The sequence below is a fragment of the Panthera tigris genome, chromosome F2 (genome assembly GCF_018350195.1).
Source record: "Panthera tigris isolate Pti1 chromosome F2, P.tigris_Pti1_mat1.1, whole genome shotgun sequence".
Lineage (NCBI taxonomy): Eukaryota > Metazoa > Chordata > Mammalia > Carnivora > Felidae > Panthera > Panthera tigris.
The window spans coordinates 73,799,277-73,822,406 of record NC_056676.1 but is presented as its reverse complement, the minus strand read 5'-3'; the positions used below and the strand labels follow the sequence as shown (position 1 = coordinate 73,822,406).

General features: G+C 51.6%; 1 protein-coding gene across 3 annotated transcripts in view; it reads right to left on the bottom strand.

Annotated features, from left to right (window-relative positions):
- Positions 1-23,130, bottom strand: part of TG (thyroglobulin) — a 254,110-nt gene that overhangs the window by 113,042 nt on the left and 117,938 nt on the right. The window contains exons 36-40 of one of the 3 annotated variants that reach the window (XM_042973584.1): positions 11,937-12,071; positions 9,996-10,160; positions 4,678-4,897; positions 3,563-3,656; positions 453-612 (exon numbers count right to left, since the gene is read on the bottom strand). In XM_042973584.1, the coding sequence (XP_042829518.1) occupies positions 453-612; positions 3,563-3,656; positions 4,678-4,897; positions 9,996-10,160; positions 11,937-12,071 (774 nt within the window). Of the gene's footprint in view, positions 1-452; positions 613-3,562; positions 3,657-4,677; positions 4,898-9,995; positions 10,161-11,936; positions 12,072-23,130 lie in introns of those variants that run through there. The other 2 variants (XM_042973582.1, XM_042973583.1) reach the window with 2 other exon arrangements.

Here is a 23,130-nt window from a genome sequence, read left to right as displayed (position 1 = left end):
GGAAGCATTACTGACACCCGCCCCCACGCGGAGTCAAATGGCTTCCCTGTGGGCCCAGGACCTATAATCCATTTCTATCCTTTTCTAGAGCCAAGTCAACCTCGGTGGTGAATCCTGGCTCTGTTGTTTCTTAACTATCGATATTAAACAAGGGTTTGACCTTCTGGGACCTCAACACACACCCACCCACCCACCCACACACACACACCAGAAGATAAAACACGTAATGGACTTGGAACAGCTTCAGCACAAAGTAAGTTCAGTCGGTGGCAACGGGGCGTCAGCATCACTGGAGGGGTCTCGTGGCGTGCTGGACGTTCCACTGAGAGCTCACCGGGCTGGAGGAGGGCCGGGGACCAGGAAGGGACAGATGGGGCTCTGAGAAGAAGGGGTTGGACACACACATAGAGTTGGCCTCAGCTCAGGGGTCAGCAGCCACACCAGCGACTCACCAGAACTCAGGAAGCCGAAGACACCCACTCGGGAGCTGGCAGTGACGACGACGAGGTTGCCAATGGCGGCCAGGAAGGAGCCGTCGATGGCCAGCTGCCCTTCACTCCCCCTGCCCTCCACGGTGTTGTGGAAAAGCACCAGCACGGACGCGTTGGGGGCCTGTGGGGAGCGGACAAATGTAAGGCGACACGTTGGCCCCTTCTCAGCCGGCAGAGCTTGGTGAGGGCACCTTTCCGAAGAAAGTGCCAGATTCTGAGCCTACACGTGACTCTTCCTGGCAACTCTGCCTCGTAAGCACACTAAGTCCCACATTACGGGCTGAGCTGTGTCCCCCCAAAACTCACAGGTTGAATCCCTGACCCCCATGACCTCAGAATGTGACTATATTGGGAGAGGGTCCTATAAGGCAGTGATTAAGCTAGTGGGCCCTAAGCCAATATGACTGGTAGCCTCACAAAAAGGGGACGTTTAGGGGCGCCTAGGTGGCTCAGTCAGTTGAGCGTCCGACTTTGGCTCAGGTCATGGTCTCGCGGTTTGTGAGTTCGAGCCCCGCGTTGGGCTCTGTGCTAACAGCTCAGAGCCTGGAGGCTGCTTCAGATTCTGTGCGTGTGTGTGTGTGTGTGTGTGTGTGTGTGTGTGTCTCTCTCCCCCTCCCCTCCTCATGCTCTGTCTCTCTCTGTCTCTCAAAAATAAATGTTAAAAAAAAAAAAGAGGGGACATTTGGATGGAGACACACAGAAGAGATGCCATGTGGAGACACAGGGAGGAGATGACCATCCACTGGCCGAGGAGAGCAGCCTCAGAAGCCAGCAACCCTGCCAGCCCCTTGGTCTTGGATCCCCGGCCTTCAGAATCGTGAGAAAATAGATCTCTGTTTACGCCTCCCGGCCAGTGCTGTCTTACAGCATCACCAGTGCACTAATCGGCCTGATGTCACCCGATAAGCTGTTTTGAAACGTGAGCAGGTGGCGGAAATGGCAGCCCACGGCAGACCGGGAGCCTGTCGGCTGGAGCTACGCAGTCCTCCAGCCCCTCGGTTCTGGCCCCTAGTTTATTCCGGAAGGCCCTCTGGGTCCTCCCCGGTGAGCCTCTTTAGTTTGGCCAGCGTGCCCCTGAATCCCACCCCGGGGGTACACAGCCACCTTCTACCATGCGCCGAGAGCAAGGCACTGGGCTCAGCACCTACGCGTGTTCCTTATTCAGTCCTCAAGCTCCAGGAGCATGCGGATCGTTACTGTGCCCACTTTACAGATGAGAAGGCAGAGGCCTGGCGATCTTACATAGCTCGTCTGAGATCACACAGCGAGGGAGGGAGTGGCAAGGCAGGACTTAAACCCAAGCTGACCCTTCCGTTAGAATACAATGCTCCCTCTGGGGGACCCGAACTTGACTCCGGGCCGCGGCGTGTGCAGGACCCCAGGTGCATCTTGCTCACTCAGTCCTCCCTGTGCTGTGACGGCTCCAGCCATGTGCCACGGGCTCTGACACGCCTGCGTTCCCCACCAACAGCGAACACTGGTTGAGGACCCGCCCCGATGGATGGCACGCTAAGTGTGGTCACCTTGGGCGCCCCCTCACAGCTTCCGCCCCACAAGGCCAATGCTCTAATGACCCTAAGCACCTCGACTCTATGGGTGCGAGCGCTGAGGCTCAGAGCGGCGAAGTCACTGTTTAAAACACGTACGGGGAGGAGGCGGCTGACCCAGAGTTGCAGCCTCAGCCCCCTCCCAGCACACTCCCCTGTGACATTGTCCCACTCATGGTCATCTCATGTTCCCCATCAGCCATCTCCTGACTCATGAGACTCCATGCAATGTTTTATTTAATTCTTGCGAGAACGTTATGAACCAGATGTTGTTTCCCTCCCACTTTCAGAACCAGTAACTGGAACACACAGAACGTGATTGCCTTCTCTAGGCCAGTGGTACGGGGGGGTCAGTGGAAGTCCAGCTGGGCGCCGGACCTTACTCCGGCACCCCAGGTATGGGGTGACCAGCACCAGCCAGAGGGGACCTGCTGTCTCCCTTATCCTAGGCTCTGTGTTCTTAGTGGTGCAGCCCACGGGAGCTTTGACGTCTGAGAGGCCTCGTGACCAAGCTTACTCAGACCATCTTGCTGACGTCAAACGTCCAAAGGGCAGTGGAATCTCACTGCTAGCGGGCTGGGGGACCAGGACGCTGTAGCGTGGTTACCGGCACCATGGCGTCTATCGACACTGGGCTGGCGTCACCAGAAACTCATGTTTCCTAAACCTTATCAGTTCCTTTTTCTCTCGTGCACTCTGACCCTTCCCCCCAAAACAGGAAACTCAAACATTCAACACCAGGGTCATGGCTGCTTCTCAGGCAGATTCAGGCTTCAAATCGGGACAGAACCAGAGTCAGGGTCACAACTCCAAGCCTCACCCTCCAGGACTGCCCCGAACGACACTCCGGCGGTGGGGGGGGGGTGAATGTCCCTAGGGGTCCCTCCTAGGGTCTTCCAAGGACAGTGCTGTTCATTTCCTCATGCGTGGGTGAACGGGAGTCAGGCTCTGCCCTTTCCCCCCCGCTCCTGCTCGGGCTCTCTCCCACTCTCAGAGACCCCGCGTCACTGACCCTCACCCACCGCCTGCCTCACGCCTCCCCAACCACCCCTGTTCAAGCGGCACCTGCTGAACACCGCCCAACACACCTCCTGTCACTGTGTCCTCTCAACACCGTAGTCGATCGATACTTGCTTCTCTGATTCCGCCCTTCCCACTAAGATGCAACTCCCTCTGTTTTAGGCACCGCTCCGTCCCACCCAGAGCAGTGCACCCCAACACAAGCCCTTTGTGAGTATTTCTTGGAGAACCGAAGCAGGACAACTGTGCCTCATCTCCTGTGGCGGGGGGGTGGGGGTGGGGAGGGCGGGTGACCTGGGGATGTGGGGAGGATATGGTGAGGCCAGGTAGGAACCAGGGGGACCCCTGCTTATTCACAGAGCCAAGAACCAGACAGGACAGCCCTGGGGGAGCAGACCTGAGCCCACCACGGAGGAGAAGGGTAAAGGGCCTGGCAACTCCGGGGACAGGGGGTTTCTAACGGGGCAGTTTTCAGGGCAGACAGTCAAGGGCGTCAGAACTCACCACATTTTGAGGGACAAACACGTTAAGATACAAGCAATCCTCGCTGACTCCGGGAGATGTGGGTGTCCTGGTGCCTGGCTGCCAGCAGCTGGCCCTGGGGATACAGACTCTGTGACTTCCAGGTAAACGGCCGAGGACACAGTCCTCATCTTCCTTCTTGCCCACTGTCGGCCAGAACCCACTGCCCTGGGCAAATGCCCGCTGGGCCACCGGCTCTGCAGCACTTGGGCGGCTTCGGGCGATGGGCAAAGGGAGTGGCAGCACGTGAGAGGAACAGCGGGACCCTCCCCCCCCCCCACTCTCTCTGCCGCCGTGGGCTGTGGACCGGCCTGCCAGCCAGCCATGGGAGACAAGGGACAGGGCTGGGCCAGCTGCCTCAGGGCAGAGCTGCAGGAAGGGAGAGCGGAGAATTGTGCTCTTTCCCAGGTGAACACACGCTTGGTTCGGAAAATGGCAAAATCTCCAGTGTGGCAACCGTTTAAAGCGGTGTGTGCGTGGGAGGCGGTAAGGGAAACCGACGCGGTGGATGAGGCAGGAAGTTAGGATTTGACCTTTTTTTTTTTTCCTTTTTCTAAAAACTCCTTTGAAGGCTGTTCCTATTGGGACGGAGAGCCCTTTTTAAATGTTTTTCATTCGCTCATGTGCTTTTTTTCCCCCTCTCTGCTGTATTTCTCAGCCCCAGCGAGCCAGCTATGGCCAGGGGGCTGAGTTCCAACTATTTGCAGACTAGGGCCAGCCATGTGCGTATCACACACACCCGCAGGCACGGCCCATAGCAATCGTCCGTGAGGACCCTTCCGAAGCCTCTCTTTCCTGGAGGCAAAGTCCAGGAACGTGCGTGCTGAAGAAGGGGGGTGCCCGTTGGCTGGGTCCCCGAATCACCGCATGGGGCACACCGGCCACTCCATCACCAAATTCACTTTACGGGAGCAAGATAATGGTATCCGGAGGGTTTATCTGTTAGCGCACCTAAGGCTGCCTTAACACACTTCCCCGCCCCCATTCACTACTCAAACCGGAACGCAAGGCTCTGTTACCGAGTCTCCCTCTGGAGGACCCGGACGGGAGAGGAGTTCTCTGAGCATTCACCAATATGTATTCCGCCAGATTCTCACCGTGGCTGGGTGGCATCCCAGGGCCCTGTCCAGTTCAAGGGCTCCGGTGCCCGGAAGCGGCTCTCGGCCAGGGGCGGGGAGGCATATGGAACTCCCAGGAACTGATCCACCTGCTTCCATGACGTGCCCACCTGGATGGCCCGGGACCTGCCCAGCAGCTGGCCGTGGGGGGTGATGGTCACAGAAGGTGCAGGTGTCCCAGAGCTGAGCAGAGGGTTGTCTGTCGGGAGGACAGTTGGGGGGCGGGGAGGGAAGGAGACGACAGTGGGTGCTGCATTCAGACAAAACACTGCTTTCGCACTGTAAAAACGTGGGTAGTTCGCTCAGACCCCAACAGCCTGAGTCCAGTCAGGTTACTTTCCAATGTGAAAAAAAAAATTAATAGCAAGTACAGCTGATGTTCACCAGACACTGAATGTCTGCAGCTCAACAGCACCAATCCCCTCTCTACGTGCACTGCCTCGCTGATTCTCCCCACCGGAGGCCAGGCAGAGCTTAACCCCGGATTCGAGCCCTTCCTCGGCTCGCTGGGGCCAGACGTGAGCTATCGTTCAGGATTACTTGGATTTTTAAAAAGAACAGAGGGATACAGAACGTGCAAGGTCTGGAGTCAGGCCCCACCATCGAACACATCAATTATTTCTGGGGCGAAATGTGTGGCTTACTCATACGAACAGGGATGAACAGAGCATCTGATTTCTTCAGTTACTCTCGGGCAGATTTGGCCACCAGAGAAGTTTGCTACAAATTCACACAGCCACAAAAAAAATTGTTTTCTAAGTTTTAGAACTTCAGGACTGCAGAAATGATGCTGAGGCACCGTGGGTCCTTATTTGCATTTCACTCCTAAGAAAACAGATTTAGGGGCCAAGGGTGGGTAGCTGCCAGGACATCAAGGTGTGGCATTCAAAGGGTTTCTGGCCCCCGACTGTGGCCACTGCCGGTTCACATGGGTCAAGGGCCAGGTCGGGGGCCCCTCTCCAGGCCACTGCGCTGGCCTGCAATACCCTCTCTCCCTTCCTGCGTTCGCCAGGTCCATCTGGCCCATCAGGTCAAAGTTAGCACCACCTGCCAGCCTGCCCCACCTCCAGCACCTTCCACCCCCTCCTCGTAATGCTCACCCCCCTCTCTGCAGTCCTTGCTTATCCCCTCCACCACATCTTCTGGCATCCATTGATGGAGTCAGTCAACTCTTGTTGGGACCCTGGCTCAGGGCCAAATACCATCCATCTGGGACTTGGAACAGGCCTGTGTCTGATTCCCCACAGGGCTTAGGGCCTTGCACAAAGGAAACGCTAAATGCTGGTGAAGAGATCTTCTATTTCTGTCACTGCGTGCGTGCGTGTGTGTGTGTGTGTGTGTGTGCGCGCGCGCGCGCGCGCGCACGCATGCGCAGGGCGGGGAGAGAGAAATTTCTTATTATTTCCAGCAGGTGTGTTTGCTTTGCTCAGCTCCACTGTTGGCTGATTGAGAAAAGTTTTGCTGCTTGCTCTGCGGATCAGTCTCCACATACTGTTCCCATGAGGACAGGAGAGGAAGCAGACAGACAGGACAGATGTTTACCCCTTCCTCACGAGCGGGGAGTAATGCAGAGGTTCAACTGGAGGTGACTTTGTCCCCAGAGGGCATTTGACAATATCCGGAGACATTTTTGGTTGTCCTAAGGGTCTATTAGAGATGCCAGCTGCTGACATCTAGTGAGTAGAGGTCAAGGACGCTGCTAAACATACTGCAATTTGTAGGACCGCCCCCACGGCAAAGAACGGTCTGGCCCCGGAAGTCCATGGTGCGAGGGTTGAGAAGCCCTGGGATGGCGTGTGTTCAGGACTTTCAGGCCACTGAGGAGCATCGTGAGGAGGAACCAGTGGATGGTCCGAGGAGGCAGGCAGACTTGGGCTTGATGTGATGCACCAGCTACTTGGGGAAAACTCCCTAATTCTTCTGACCCTCAATCTCTCCCTGCGCAAGAGGAATGGTAGCAGTCCCTACAATACATAGATGTTGGAAATAAATAACATGATGTCTGTGGTGCTCCAAGCCCAGTGCCTGCAAGTGGCAGGGGCTCCACAGGTGTGTGAATGAATGAATTGAAGGAAGAGAGGGAGGAATGAAGGGTAGGAGGGAGTGGGAGAGGGAAGAAAGAAAAGAGAGAGAGGAAGGGAGGAAGGGAGAGAGGGAGGGAAGGAGAAGGGGAGGAAGGAAGGAAGGAAGGAAGGAAGGAAGGAAGGAAGGAAGGAAGAAGGGAGGGTGGGAGGGAGGAATGGAAGGAAGGAAGGAAAAGAAGGAAGGAAGGAAGGAAGGAAGGAAGGAAGGAAAGAAGGAAGGAATGGAAGGAGGGAGGAAGGAAGGAAGGAAGGACGGGAGGGAGGGAGGAAACCATGAGTGAAACTTTGTTAAAAAACACTGCAGTCCTGGTAGGAACTCAATGGAAACTCAGGATGGAAGCAAATGGTCACACGTTTTAATCTGGTTCTCAGCCCACAGCTCCTTCTCGCAAGACCTGCTTCAGCTGTAAATCGCAGGATCTCGGGCAAGCGCTCAGGACTGAGGGTGGTTAAGCACCAGAACCTTCAGACTCCATCCCTTTCCTTTGCAGGAAAATAGCCACATTTCATGAACGTGGCATCTCTGAAGGAGGAGCAAAGACAGAAAATACAAAAGCTAAAGACTGTTGAGGGCACGCAAGCCTGCTTTCTCACGGACAGTGGTATTCAACCCTCCCTCCAGACGCTGCCCAGCGAATCCCAGACGGAATGAGCTCCGACATGGGGAAAACGTTAGATGTGCAGTTCTCTCTTTTGAAATGGTTTGCAGAAAATGATGGACTCTTTCTAGAAGAGCCACATATTTAGGCCACATGACCACTTAGCTTAAGAAAACGATCAGTAGCCGTATGTGTGCACGAGGTGCGAGCGATGCCTGTGCCGAAACACACGGGCAGGCGTCTTCAGCTGGAGGTGAGCTCTGCACACCGAATTTGCATTGCACAGAATTAACAGGGAAACAGTTTAATTTGTTTTCCAGAAGCTAAACCTCAAAGCTAGGCATCTCTCCTCAGCAGGATTACCGTGCGGATTAGCTACACTATGGGTGAGATAGACTACTGCAATCTAACCTGACTAAATAGTATAAATGTCTATGTAGGTGAGGAGACTTGAGACTAGAGGCCCAAGACCACAGCATATGGCAATCAAAGCCCTCCCAGGCCTGGAAAGCACCCCCAAGGTCTAAAGGCTGAGGGAGGGGAGGGGACAGAGGGAGAGGATATCACTGGATCAAGACAGGCCTGGGAACCACCAGTGCTCTAGGGCAGGGTGGGGCCAAATGCAGCTGGTGCCTGGTTTTGTAAATAAAGTTTTATTGGCACACAACCATACCCACTGATTTACGTATTTTCTGTGGCTGCTCTTCCGCTAAAGTGGCAGAGTTGAGTAGTTGGAACAGACGCGTAGAGCCTAAAATATTTATCTGGCCCTTTACGGAGAAAGTTTGCCCGTCTCTGCTCTAGCAGATAAGATGGCAGAAAAAGGCAACATTAAAAAAACAAAAGTTATTAATTCCACCCCATAAGCAGGTCTAATGGGGGAGGTGCTTCTCCCAGATCCCCAGCTCCCACGAACCCTGTTAAAAGGTTCTTAGATGTTTCAGTTACTGATGGATTTCTAGGTTGCTCTCCCCTTGCTGGCTTCATCCCTGTATCCCCAGCACCTAGCACAACGTTGGAATCGTAACAGCACCTCACTGGATGCTTTTAAATGAAACTGAGCCACAAAAAGCTGCCCTCTCCATGGTGACTATGATTCGGTAGTGAGGCGAGGTGGTTTAGGGCGAGCAGATTGTATCTAGAGATAGGAAACCTGGTTCCAAGTTCCCATTCTGTCACGGCTAGCTGTGTGAAAATCGGAGAGGTGGGTTCGCTGGGCCAGAGTCTCTTGATCACTAAGATGGGATGAAAGCCTTATCTTGCCATCTCAGGATTGGTATGAGGACCAGCTGAGAAAAGGCACGGGACAGAAGTGTCTGAACTATAAAATGATCATAAATAGTAGCCCATTTGATTACTTTGCTACGAAACTCAAAGGCCAGTGGCTTCCATATCTCGGATAAATGAATAAAGGCGGCACAGAGAAGTTCTAGCTTAGAAACAGGGTTTCCAAAAAACAAACAACCCAGTGGCGAAATGGGCAGAAGACACGAATAGGCACTTTTCCAAAGAAGACATCCGGATGGCCAACAGACACATGAACAGATGCTCAACGTCGCTCCTCATCAGGGAAATACAAATCAAAAGCACGAGGAGATCCCACCTCACACCTGTCAGAATGGCTAAATTAACAATGCAAGAAACAACGGGTGTTGTTGATGAGGACGAGGAGAAAGGGGACCCCTCTTGCACTGGTGGTGGGAATGCAAACTGGTGCAGCCGCTCTGGAGAACAGTATGGGGGTTCCTCAAAACATTAAAAATAGAATTGCCCTATGACCCAGCAACTGCATCGCTATGTATTTATCCAAAGGATACAAAAATGTTGATTCGAAAGGGCACAGGCACCCCAGTGTTTATAGCAGCGCTATCGGCCATCGCCAGACTGTGGAGAAAGCCCAAATGTCCATCGACTGATGAATGGGTAAAAAAGATGTGGCATATATACGCAATGGAATATTACACAGCCATCAAAAAATGAAATCTTGCCATTTGCAATGATGTGGATGGAGCTAGAATGTATTATGCTGAGCAAAATAAGTAAATCAGAGAAAGACAAATGCCATATAAACTCATTCATATGTGGAATTTAATAAACAAAACAGATGAACATACGGGAAGGGGGAGGGAAGAGAAGAGACGGAAACAAACCACAACAGACTCTTAACAATAGAGAACAAATTCAGGGTAGATAGAGGGAGGTGGGTGGGGGTGGGCCAGATGGGTAATGGGTACTGGGAGGGCACTTGTCATGATGAGCTCTGGGTGTTATATGTAAGTGCTGAATCACTGAATTCACTTCTGAAACCAATGTTGCACTGTATGTTAACTAACTACAATAAAATAAAATAAAATATAATATAATAAAATAAAATAACCATAATTGTATATGTGTGTGTGTATGTATGTATGTATGTATGTATATACACATACAGGGTTTTCATCTTCCTTCAGTCCATCCCAAATGAATGCCATCTTGCCCAGGATAACTTTGGCCAATTTTTCCTTAAGAACCTCAAAAGCCACTGCCCACAAGTCACCACATGCTTGGACGATCCCTCCCAGCTATATCCAGGCCCTCAGAAATAGCCACAAAGACACAGGCTGGGACTTACTCAGCTTCCGGTAAATGTGGGTGGCCTCTTCACGGAGCAGAAGCCGGCAGTTCTGGGCCTGCAGGCTATGTGTGCAGATCTGAGTATCAGCATAGAATACACACCTCACAGCACCAGGTCGGGTCTGCAGAGTGGTGACGAGGCAGGCCTGGTGACGGGAACATTCTATGGAATAAGAGAAGAGTGAGGCTTGGGCCTCAGAGATAGCACCTCAGCCATTCTTCCGTTCGATCAGGCATCCAATCGTGCATCTGGGAACCCATACATCATCTATTCATCCATCAGTCCACCCATTCATCCAGTCGTGTATCTATGAATCCGTGCACCTGTCAGTCTATCCATCTAATCATGTATGCTTCCATCCATCCATCCATCCATCCATCCATCCATCCATCCATCCATCCAATTATGCATCCATCTATCCATCCATCCATCCAATTATGCATCCATCCATCCATCCATCCATCTATCCAACCAATTATGCATCCATCCACTCATCCATCCATCCATCCATCCATCCATCCATCCATCCATCCATCCACTCATGCATCCATGCAACCATCTGTCCATCCATCCATCCATCCATCCATCCATCCATCCATCCATCCATCCATCCATCCACCCATGCATCCATGCAACCATCTGTCCATGCCTCCATCCATCCATCCATACATACATCCATACATACATCCATATAATCACTTACTTATTCATTTGAACATCTACTATACATCCCTGGTACTGTGCCAGGGGCTGGAAATAGAATTGTGGTGGGGCGGGGGGGGGGGGGGGTAGAACCCAACTCTTCTATAGATCTATCTTCCACACAAAAATCAGGTTTGGGGTTGTTTATTTAATTCACAAATGTGCTCCTGTCATTCCCTTGTTTGAAGCAACTCCCTGGCTCCCCACTGGCTTTGGGATTAAGTCATACCAGACAAAGCTCTCCATGCTCCAGCCCTTGTCTTCCTCTTCAGCCTTATCTCCCTGTCCAGCTCCCCCACCATACCCACAATTTTCCACCAGGGATTATGTCATTTTCCATGTGCACCAGGTCCTGAACTAGATAATTTAAATTATTCATGGCATTAAAGATTTTCAGTCCTAAGAACAGCTGTGAAAATGGTGTTGACTCATTTACTTGGGCAAGCTGTGAACTGCCTAAGGGCCTCATTCACAGCCCAGTCTGTGCTATGGCAGCACACAGAATTGTGCAGTGCACAACCTGTACATGTATACACGGCCCTTTCTGTAAGATGTGCGTATTTCTATCCAACCCTGCCGGTGAGGGGATTCATGGAATCAAAGAATTGGAGGAGTATGAATGTTATTCAACCTCAGACTCTTGCAGAAGAGAGTGTCTTTGTAGAACATTTTTACCACATGGTTATCTAGCTTTTGTTTAAATACCAGTGACCAGAAACCCTCTAAAAGAAGTATGTGTCTGTGGACAGCTTTGCCTATTAGAAGCTTCTTTATTTTGTATTGAAAAATATCTCTTGAAATTTGAGTTTTCCCCATAGGTCTTAGCTTCGCCCTGTGAGCCTGGCCAGGACAAGTACATTTCTTCCTTGCCATGATGGCCCATCTATAATCTGAGGACAGATATCCCGGCTTCTGCTCATCTCCTCTGTCTCTGACTAGCCTCCTAGATCCTTCCTCTCATCATCTTCTGACCTGGCTCAACGTTGTTCTCTTTCTGGCCAGCTTACTCCCTTGGAGACCTTGACTATGGTCTGCCCTGCAGGAGGATGGGGGTACTGTAGAGGAGGGCGCACCCAGAGTCTGTCCCCAGGTTCATCCCTTCCTGCCCAGCATGCCAGGCCATCTTGGGGTCTCCCACGTGCTTCCGAGGTCAGGACGTTGGCAGCGCTGTGTGAGGCCCCGTCCCAATCAACCACCCTACCTTGGAGGGAGGGAGGGGTGGGAAACTCCCCTTACCCAACAAACAGAAGTCTCTGGCATCAGAGAAGTCCCTGGTGGCGGCAGTGCTAACGTGGGCAACATCAAAGTTCCTGATGGACGGGTCAACAACTGCTGCGGAGAGGGCCAGGGACTGCCAGGAGCCCAGAGCGACTAGGAGGGAGAGCAGGGGACGTTAGTCACGCGCAGCTTTCCATGTTGTGATGAGAAAGACAATGGGGTGCCACCTGGCACCCCGAAGAAGCAGCCCCAGGGCATCTTCCCTGCGGCCTCCATTCTCCTGTGACCCCGTCCCTTGATCCATGTTTCCATCTACAGTGATTTAGTACAAGTTTTTAGGAGCCAAGTTCTATGCCCAAGTCTACGGATACGAAGATAAGACAACAACAACAACAAACCATGGCTGTTTCTATTAAGAAGCTCCCAGTAGAGCGCGGGAGAAGTAAAACAGAGAAGGCCAGCATCGTAACGTAGGTGTCACGACTCAACAATCAGAACGAAGCTAGGTAACGATGACAATAGCGGATGTAGGGCTTCCCAGACACGGTGTCACTTAATCCTCCCCAAGCCCTCGAATGGAGCAAAGACCACTGCCTTCATAACGGACGCTGTGGCATGCAGCCCGGGCCACCTTTCAGGACCCAGCCTCTCATCTCCCCAGCGCTGGGAAGCTGGTGTCTGGGGGCTCTTAGCCGTGTCCCCTCCAGGACCTGCCTGTGATCTAGGTGAGCCACCGCCCCTCTCAGGGTCAGCCTGTGTCCCCAAACTAGCCCGTGTGGGTGCGCACAGTCCTGCCCCAAGACGGGATGACTCTGCAGGGCCAGCCCAGCTTCAGAGCTCACCAAGGGATCCACGGGGCCGGGGTTTGGTCGGCACAGAAGCCCTACGTCTCCCGCTGCCCCCTCGCTTCCTTACAGGTGCCACGAGCCCCACGCACAAAACATCCTGCATGCAAATCTCCATCACTGAGTTTGTTTCCTGGAAATCAGCAGCTAAAACATCCTCTTTAAAGATGAAGGAAATGAGATGCAGAGACGTTAACTGGGCTCGCCCCAGAGAGTTCCATTCTTCAGGGGTGGGGCGAGAGCGAAACCCGGGCTTTGCATGCACACAGCCCATGCCCTCCGCGGCTCCAGGGCGCTGCCTCCCGCCATCTGTACATCTGTCACACCAGCAGGGAGGGACTCAGGTGCAGCTGTCAGACATATGGCTTGGCACGGGCGAAGAGACCTGCCAGAGCAACCAGTGTCCCTGTGAGGACAGAGGTGACCCTGAACGGGGACCTGAAGCTTCCACTATGAAGGAGGCCTGTGGGTCTAGGTGGATGAATGCATTTTTCTGTCCACGAAGAGCACTAAAATGGGCAAAACACTGCCTCCCAACCCAGCCCTCCGTGATCGCTGGGAGCACTAACTCTAGCATTCTCCAGATCTGTTTGGGGGGTGCATCACTGATCGTTAATGGAGAAAAATCTATGTGTTCATTTACTTTTCCTTTCTGTCTCTGGTTTCGTTGTCAGAAGACCACAGTGGTTCTATCCCTATAGTAACTACTTGTGACCATTTATCTTACTTGGGCTAGCAGAAGAGCACGGCCACCTTAGGTGTAGCAATTTACAGTTTGCAAAGTGCTGTCACTTATCAGCTAAGCGCTTTAAGGGTGTGAACCCAGTGTCTCAGTTTTCCCATCTGCAAAATATTACGTTTGATTCCCACGGAGCTCCGCCTGAGTGGTGGGGTAGGGACTCCAAGGCCTCCTTCACAAATGAGGAGTCAGAAACAGAAAGGCTACGTGACTTTCCAAGTTGAACTTGACCAAGCCAGACACAGAACCAGCCCTCTTGGCTCTCGGCCAACACTCTTTCCACCCCCTCCAAGCTTCCTAAACAGCTGAGCACCTTTCCTGGAAAATTGTCCCCAGGTATGAAAAGGTCTTTCTCTGGGACAGTACCACGTTCTTAGCTATATAAGGAAGCCTGTCATTTTTATCTCCAATCTGCCTTTGACGCCCAGGGCGCTAAAATTAGAATGGTAAAACAACCTAGACCACACCTTTTTCTGCTTAATAAAAAGAAAAAAAGAAAAGAAAAAAGAGAGTAAAAGGGTTTATCCAAAGAAGTCATCAAATAATGATACGAGACTTCTGATGGACTCAGCCGGAGAAGGTGAACCCCCTCCTGGAGCTGTGGGGCCGTCCTCAGAATCCAGAGCCACGTCTTTCTGACCTTGGGACCCAGCTTCTCTGCCGCAGACCCCGGGCTCTCATTTTCTTACACGTCCTCCACGCGTTACTATTTTCATGGTCAGTACAAGTGGCGTTTTTGCAACATGACCAAACTGAGCTGCATATTTTTAGGCAATATGCAATATGCAATCTCACAGAAGACTTATGATGGGGTTGCAGGACCATCCTGCCAATTACGGGCTTAAAATGGAAGCCTTGGCCGCACTCCGTGTTTAGCTTGATGTCTGGGGGAAAGCGCTTAGAATTGAAGGGTAAATTTCATCTCTAAAGTGAGAGTCCGCTCATCCGTCGCCACCCCAGGGCCTGGAGCCAAGTCTCTGCCACACCCTTGTCCTGTCCCCTTCCCCCCAGCTGGCGGGGACCCTAGGATGGGCGGCTGCTGTTGTGCAGAACCCAGCACCTGGGGCTCATGCATCTCATGCAAATTCCGAGAACAAGTTCTTTGTGCATGTAAACCTACGATACAGCCTGGAAGCTGGGGGGATCTTGGAAGCATTTGGGGAGGGGGGGAGTTTACCATCAGACCCACCCAAAGGGTGTTATCTGTGGCATATTGATGAGTTTCCTTCCTCCCCTTCTGTTTCAAATATATTTTATACACTGCAATGCCAGCATCACCTTTAAAAAAAAAATCTCCCCTTGAATTTGAAATCCCACGTGTATCATATATTAAGTACTTACATATAAATGAATTTTGTCTGCTGGGTAACCTTTTCTTTTATTCATCTGTTTGTAAATTCTAGCCCTGCCCTCATGCTGCTTTAAGCATTTTATCATCAAAGCCTTCCCAGATTAGTTTCTCTTTAAAAAATATTTCTTGGGGTGGCTCTGTTGGGCATCCGACTTCAGCTCAGGTCATGATCCCGCAGTTTGTGGGTTCAAGCCCATGTTGGGCTCTGTGCTGACAGCTCAGAGCCTGGAGCCTGCTTTGGATTCTGTGTCTCCCTCTCTCTCTGCTTCTCCCCTGCTCTCTCTCTCTCTCTCTCTCTCTCTCTCTCTCTCTCTTAAAAATAAACATTAAAAATAAGAAGAAAAAAAAATTAAAAATATATTTCTTGGCTATTTTTGGCTACTTATTCTACCAGATGAAATTCAAAGCCATTATATTAAGTTTCAAGAAAGCTCTTTTGGGATATTAATTGGAATGTCCTTCAAATTAAAAACGAACTTGGGAAGATTTTAGATTGTATTATGTTTAGGGTTTGATTTCATTAAGAATGGAATGGAACGTTTGCCCCATTATATTTTTAAAACAGTTACTGTTGGCGTAAAGGAAAGCCCTTTATTTGTGTGTGTTTATTTTCTAAAAGGATCCTGAACTCCCTCGGTGTAACTCGAAGACATGGTTGAAGGGCAGGCTCTCGTCCATGGGGCTACTGTGGAAATGGGGCCCAAACTGGATTGCAGATGTAGCAGTGACCTGCCTCCGGGGTCTCTGGTTGAGCAGTCCTCTGCGGTAACCAGTTGAGTTCTAGATTTGTCCATTTATTCAACAACCACTCGGCGGCCTCCTCCTACATTCCAGGTGCTAGACCTGATAGCAAAAAGGTAGAGCCCGGAAAAACGGGCTAATTAGCTAAAAAGTTTAGGATCCTTTCTACTTTCCATCAGTAATTCTCAAACTTTGGTGAATACAAAGAACTTGGTACAAATTCCACAGCCCAGGTGCTGTCCCCACGTCAACGAGCCTTCGCCTCTGTGCTCCTTACTAGTTTTCCAGGTGAGTCTGACATACAACCAAGTTGTGAAAATTGCCTTCCTCAGTTTCTGAAATATTCCTTTTTTTTTTTTTTTTGGCCATTACTGATGGTGAAACTGCTTAGGCTGGTGAAAAGAGACAGTTCTGGGATCCAATCTCACTCATCCTGATGCTGTGTGTCCCTGGGCAAGTTCCTTAACCACTCTGAGAAACTCCATTCTTTAAAAAACCTCATGTCTTTGTCTTAAACATTGCCCTTTCTCTGAATCTCTAATAAACACAATGCCTTCAAGTGAATATGGCATGTGACCACTAACATCCTGGTGTAAGTGCGCTCATCAGCCTCTTTGCTTGGAGCCCTTCTGAGTCGGCCTCAAGATACTAGTCCCTTCCCCCAGAGCAGAGGGAGGGAAGTGGGCAGAGGAAAAGACGAAGGTTGGCTCCCCTAGAACGACCGCCCAGCCTGGTAAGAACGGATGCCTCCTGGGGTACCCAGGGCTTGGCTGCCCCACAGCCCCATGGGCGTGCGCTCTAGCTGTGCTAGATTCTGCTGCCCCCAGGGAAACTCCCCAGGAGCCACTACCGGGAAGGGGAGAGTGCAGGGGGGTGATGAGCCTGCCCCTGAAACTGCCCGAAGCCAGGCGAGGAGTGAACACGTCAAGCAGCTGTAAGGAATGGTGGGCTCTGAGCGCAGGTCATGAATGAGACCTACGTGGTGAAGCTTCCGGGTTCCCTGAGTTTATCCCAGATCCCCATCCAACAGCTCCGTGAATTTGGGCAGCCCCCTCCTTCTCTCTGAGCCTCTGTTTCCTCCTCGGCAAACCGGGGACACCCTGAAAACCTCCTCCGAGAGCGGTAGTCAGAAATGAAGCCACGGGGGTAGGTGACCCCCCTGCCCCCCACCACGCAGGTGCAGGGGGCGGAGCTTAGTGAACGCAGCCAATCGCATCACCTCTGAGGCATTTCGGTCTGTTTTCTCAAAAACTATGACGGGCTGAGCCACACCCAAGTATGGGGGGTGAGGGGGAAGTTCCTGAAGGCGTATAGGAGCCCAAAGCACTGCCAGTGACATCCTGCCCTCTTTCCAATCCCTGCTCCCTCTTGCCCCACCCCAGCCTGGTCCCTGGGCACCTGGCTTCCTGCCCATCCATCCCTCATTCTCTGCCCTCTGGCCGGGTGACTCCTCCGACTGGTCATAGGCACAGTAGAACCAGCCAGCGTGCCTGCCTGACTACTCACTGGGCCTCAGTTTCCACAGCAGATCCGCTGCTGAATACAGCAACAAGGTTTTATGAGCTCAGCACAACCCAAAACGAAACCCTCACTCAGCCCTCCATGCCGGTGTTTACCCCCACGTGGTGTTCTTGTTCCTCAGGAAATCCCCCCCCCACCACGCCCCCCCCCCCCCCCGACATCCTACGGTCCTATGGCCTCACCTTGCCCTGTCCCTTCTGCCTGCTCGGCCCCTCTGGGAACAATTCCTTCTTTCCCACCCAGATTCCAGCCCCCTCGGTTTCACTCCGCCTACCGACACCTCCCTCTGGCCACTCTTGCCCCTCTCGAGCCACCGTCGCGCTGCAGCCAGGGCACCCCCCCAACCCCATCTGACTACGGCACTCACTGCCCACGGTCCTCGGGGAAACAGGCAAAGCCGTGGTCGGCAGGGCACGCTCACTGCGGAGTCCAGCTGCATGACACCCCCCACCTTCGCAGGGGGCGCCTGGGTGCTCCCCGCTCTCGCCCACACACCAAACGCGTCAGATAGGGATACAGAGCCACAGGGAGGAAAGGTCACAGGGGACTCTCCAAGGTCACAGGGGAATGCTCAGGAGCTGTGCGGTTTCGCCTCTGCCTCACGATAGCCTGGGGCCCCCTCAGTGGGGTAGTGACCCACAGATCAGCCCTCCTCGCCAGCAGCACGTGCATTCTATCCCCATTTCACAGAAGAGAAAAGTGAGTCCCAGAGAGGGCCGACGATGTGCTCCAGGCCACACAGCTAAGAGGTGCCGAGTCAGCATTTGAGCCTTGGTCAGCTCTGTGGCCTGGCATTCTACCGCACGCCGCAGAGTTGTTGATGTGGATGGGGGCAGAGCGGAGGGAGGGCGGAGGGCAGAAAGCAGCAGGTGGCAGGGCGGACCCCTCCATGACTCTGGGGCAGCATGGGCTGCAACCTCGACATAGGTCGGCCTCCAGGAATATCCAGCTACTTCTGCTCCCTTCTGGAAAACACTGTATTCCCTTCAAATGTAGACTAAGTAAAAACAAAATCACAAGACTCCAGTATATTTGAAATTTTCAAATATATGGAAAATCATGGTTAATCCTGTTCTGTTTTTCTTCCCTCTCTCCCCTTCCTTCCTTCCTGTATTCCTTCCTACCTTTCTATCCCGATACCAGTTAAAGGAGGAAATGCTTGATTTTGATTTCAAGGCTTAGAGGGTTTTTTCAACCATTAAAAATAGCTTTACCCTAGCCACACACACACACGCACACACACATATGCCTGCAAACCTATGCTACTACAGAAGGTACGGGTCAGTTGCTGGCTGGCTGGGTAACCGGGTGTCAGTTCCTGCTCTGGCCCTCCTTTCTCTCATTGGAAAACTGCGGGCCTGCTCACCAGCGTTTCCGAAGCACATCAAAGTGCAGACATATCAGACCAGTAGCAAATACTCACCTCTCCCACCATTCAAATAATCACAGACCCATTTTGTCAATGAAAAGATCTAAAAAAAATAAATAATGAGTGCAAGCTCTATAGCATCTGAAAACACAGGATTCGCTCTATTTCTCTCGCACTCAGAACCAAAAAGAATTCCCATCAGCCCCTCGGCACTTATCAAAGTGATGGGCGCTGAATACGGAGAAAGCCTGAGGAAGGCTGGAGGCGGTTTCTATGCCCGGGCCGGCTGGCTGGGGTAAAACATCCAAGTTGGAAGCCTTTTGAGCAGGAAGAGTATTTCAGGCACCCGGAAGGCACCACGACCTTGAACGGGAGCAGGCCGTAACCGACCGTCTGATCGGTTCCGGCTTTCACAGCTACACAGCCACAGGCGCTGTCTGCTGAGACGATCCCCCTACGCGCAGTCATTATGGGACAGGACTAACAGTCAGACATCCTGATTTCTCACCAGACGCTGTCTTTCAAATGAGAACCACATCATACTGGGCTGTTTTTGCCCTTGCTAGCCCTCAGAAAAAAACCAGATGTTCTTTTGATTACAGAGAGACAGTGGGGGAGATAGAGAGAAAGAGAAAGAGAGATCCGTGTTATCGTGTGATGGCTTGAAAGATACAAATAGGACCTGAGGTGCCTGTGGGTCTGGCATTTCTTCAGGGAGAAGCAGCAGACCCCTCCAGGCCTCTTTTGCAACGTATAACGCCAGAAAAATACCTAGAGACATGTTTACTTCTGTTCAGCCTCCAAATCGCCATTTATGAGCTCTCCAGGCAGCCACAGCTTTGTCTTTCCCTTTGCATCTCCAGAGCTTAGCCGAGGGATGACAGTGAGTCCTGTGGGTTGGAATGTGTTCCCTCAAGAGTCATACTTTGAAATCCTAACCCCCAGTCATTGGTAATATGACCCTATTTGGAGATAGGGTCTTTGCCGAGGTAATCGAGTTAAAATGAGACCATGAGAATGGCCCCTAATCCAGAATGACTGGTGTCCTCATAGAAAGGGGACATTCGGACACAGCGTGGCACATTCGGGGAAGGCGATGTGAAGACACAGGGAGAAGACGGCCGTCTACAAGCCTAGGAGATGGTTCTGGAACAGAGCCAACGCTCGTGGCTCTCTGAAGGAACCAGCCCTGCCCACACCTTGATCTTGGACTCCAGCCTCCAGAGCTGTGAGAGAACAAATTCCCCTTGTTTCAGACCCAGTCTGCAGCATTTTGCTGTGGCAACCCTAACGGATTAATTCGGCGGGTGAATACTCAGTAGAAACATCCTTTCCTTGATTCACAGACAGTCTCCTGTGCCTCACTGTTGTGCCTGGACATGGAAAAGCCAGTCCCGATGATAAGACTTACCATGTAAAGTAATACAATTACAGTGGCCAATATTAAGAATTTCCTATTTACTAGCCACACCACCATGTGCTGTATGTGATGTTTTGTTTAATACACACACGACTGTGAACATGGCTTTGCGGTCACCTCTGCTCAGAGAGGCGGCATTCCATGCTCTTTTAAGTTTATTTATTTATTTTGAGAGAGAGAGCGTGCGAGCAGAGGAGGGGCAGGGAGAGAGGGAGAGAGAGAATCCCAAGCAGGCTCCCCACTGTCAGTGCAGAGCCCAATGAGGGGCTCGATCCCACAAACCGTGAGATCGTGACCTGAGCTGAAACCAAGAGTTAGATGCTTAACCGACTGAGCCACCCAAGTGCCCCTGGCATTGCATGCTTTAAAGAGGGATCATTCCGGAAGCATTCTGGCTGGCTGAATCTTGGCTCTGCCTACCACCAGCTCTGACTTTGCATAAATTACACTCTAAGTTTCAAACGTTATCTTGTGATAACTGGAACTATGAACTGGAATAGTCATGTCACCTGTGTCCTAGGGCAGAACTTCCCATATGTTAAGGGCCACAGTCTGCTACTGATCCTTCTAGCCTCCCTGGGGGGCAGGGGTGGAGGCAGCTAGGGCGGGTCCTCTCACCTGGCTATCTGAATGCAGACGTCATCATCCCCAATGTGGGTCATGGCATGAAAAAGTCAGTGTCCAGTCACCCTCTGGACACAGGGTGAGGGCTGAATGGATTAATCCCTGCAAAAGCCTTGGTGCACAATAAGTGCTCAACAACATTTATTAAAGACTTGACGCCCTTTGTCTCAGCCTCCAAAGCCAGAGCTCCTCCCTCTAGGCCGTGTTGCTCAATGCACAAGGGCATATACGCTTGTAAAATAGGGCGTTGTAGGGGTGCCTGGGTGGCTCAGTCGGCTGAGTGTCTGCCTCTAGATTTCAGCTCAGGTCATGATCCCGGGGTCATGGGATCGAGCCCCATGTCAGGTTCCATGCTTAGCGTGGAGCTTGCTTAAGATTCCCTCTCTCTCTCTCCCTCTGCCCCTCTTCCCCTCTCTCACACAAATAATAATTTAATAAAATAACAATTAAAAATAATAATTAAAATTATTAAAATTATTAAATAATAAATATCATTAAAATTAATTAAAGTAATGATTAATAATTAATTAATAATTAATTAATAACAATAAAATAATAATTGTAAATAAATAATAATTGAATTAGTAAAATAATTAATAATAATTAAAATAATAATTAAAATACAATGCAATGAAATAAAATAAAATAAAATAAAATAAAATAAAAATGAGATAAAGGCATCTTCAACCAAACCACAAACATCAATAGCACTGATATGACTGTTGACACTCCCTCACCTCCCCGGTCAGGACTATCACACAATGGGGCAGAGCTCCAGCCTTGTGGCCCAGGAGGACCAGGAAAGACCCAGTGACACAGTTCAGGGACTTGGGATAAAGAGAAGACAACCATTCTTCAGGCCAGGCCAGGGGCCGGCAAGATTTCTCGGTTAGAGGCCAGACAGTAAACATTTCAAGCTTCGCTGGCCACGTTTGTTCTCTCTTGCACATTCTCTTCTCTATCTTTTTATACAATCCTTTAAACCTGTCCGAGGCCCTTCTTAGCTCACGGGTTGCACAGCAGCAGGCTGTAGGCTGTGGGTTGCCAACACTGGGCTGTCAGGGCCGTGGGCTTCAGATGCACGTGGCACGAGGGGTTGGGGCGGGGGGCGGGGGGAGGGGGTCTACGTTCTGGGACCCAGAACTGCAACAGGCAACTTGACAAGGAGTTTTGTGCTTTCTCCAGAAATGAGGGCTGGGCTGGGAGACGTCATCTGGGAGGTAAAATTGCTTTTTTGCTGTGTCGATGGGTGTGCTTCCTAACTCTTTTACAAAAAGATGATGATTCGTTTGCTTTGTTTTTTCAACATTGTTCTTATTTGGTAGAATGAAAAATTGGCAACCGTGACCTGTCCGAGAATACAAGGTAAGCCACTAATCCAAGAGGAGAATGTAAGCCCACCTGTCTTCTCCACACCCACGTGGCCTCATCTCGCTCCTGATCCAGCCTCCTGCTGAAATCACGTCACTGCTGTCACAGCTGACCCCTGACCCTAGCTCTCCCCTCCCCAGTATTGTGTCCTGGAAACCAGGGCCCTTACCATGGTCCTAATGTCCCCTTTCCCCTGCTTTGGGTCACAACCTCCTGACTATGGAAACTTCTAGTCTTTCTCATTAATTACCCTCAATAGGGCATGCCTGGTCATTCGACCACATTCTTCAAATTATTTGCCATAATTTTCAGCTCACAATTTTCATTTCCACCCAGACCCTGCTGAAGTCTTGGGTGAGTTTACCATCTACGGGGACTGTTGATGGTCCACTCACCACTCTGGTCTGTTTCCTGACCCCTTCAGTCCCAGAGACATTCATGTCTACTCATTCCAGCCCACAACGCCCACGGCCACATCCACACCCTAAACCAGCTCCCGACTTCCGCTGTGATGCCACTCTCCTCCCCCCTCTAGGGCACCCGTCTTCACAGGTCTGTCCGAAGCCAGGGCCACCCACTGGTCCGCTTTTTCAACTTCCCTTTTGCCAGTGCCCTCAACCCCGTCTTCCTGGTTGGATTAACCCAAGGGACTGCTTTGTCTGCAGCTTGTCTTGGTCAGCTGAGCACAACTCAAGCCACTTCCCCGGACAGATCGGCACCTTCACAACTTCTGGATCCCCAGCCTCACCTGAACCGTCAACACCTTGGCACCCTCGTCCTCACCTCCTTCTGTTCTCTCTATCCACCACCTCTGGTGCCTGTTGCTCCGTCCAGGCCCAGCGCCGTCACAGCCCCTGCACCTTCAGCAGGTGCCCGACCTCTCGCCTCCCAGAGAAAAGAGGGACGGTCCTCAGCATTGTCCTCAACTCTGTGTCCCCCTCTCCACTCTCTATGAATCATCCCATCTTCTTTCTTTCTTTCTCCTAGACGGAGGAAGGATGGCTGTTGGGACGGGTTCCCCCATCTGTGTTCTAGAGCTCGTTCTTTCTCACCGCCCCCCCAGGGGCATCCGCAACCAATTACACCCCCAGGCCAGTCCTGCTCCCACCCCTCCTCTGTCTTCGGTCCATCCCTGGACACTGACACTTGACTTAGCATAAAAACACACTCAAATGCCCCCCTTGAAAACAAGACGTTATTCTACCCCACAGTTTCTTACCTTGGGAGTTAG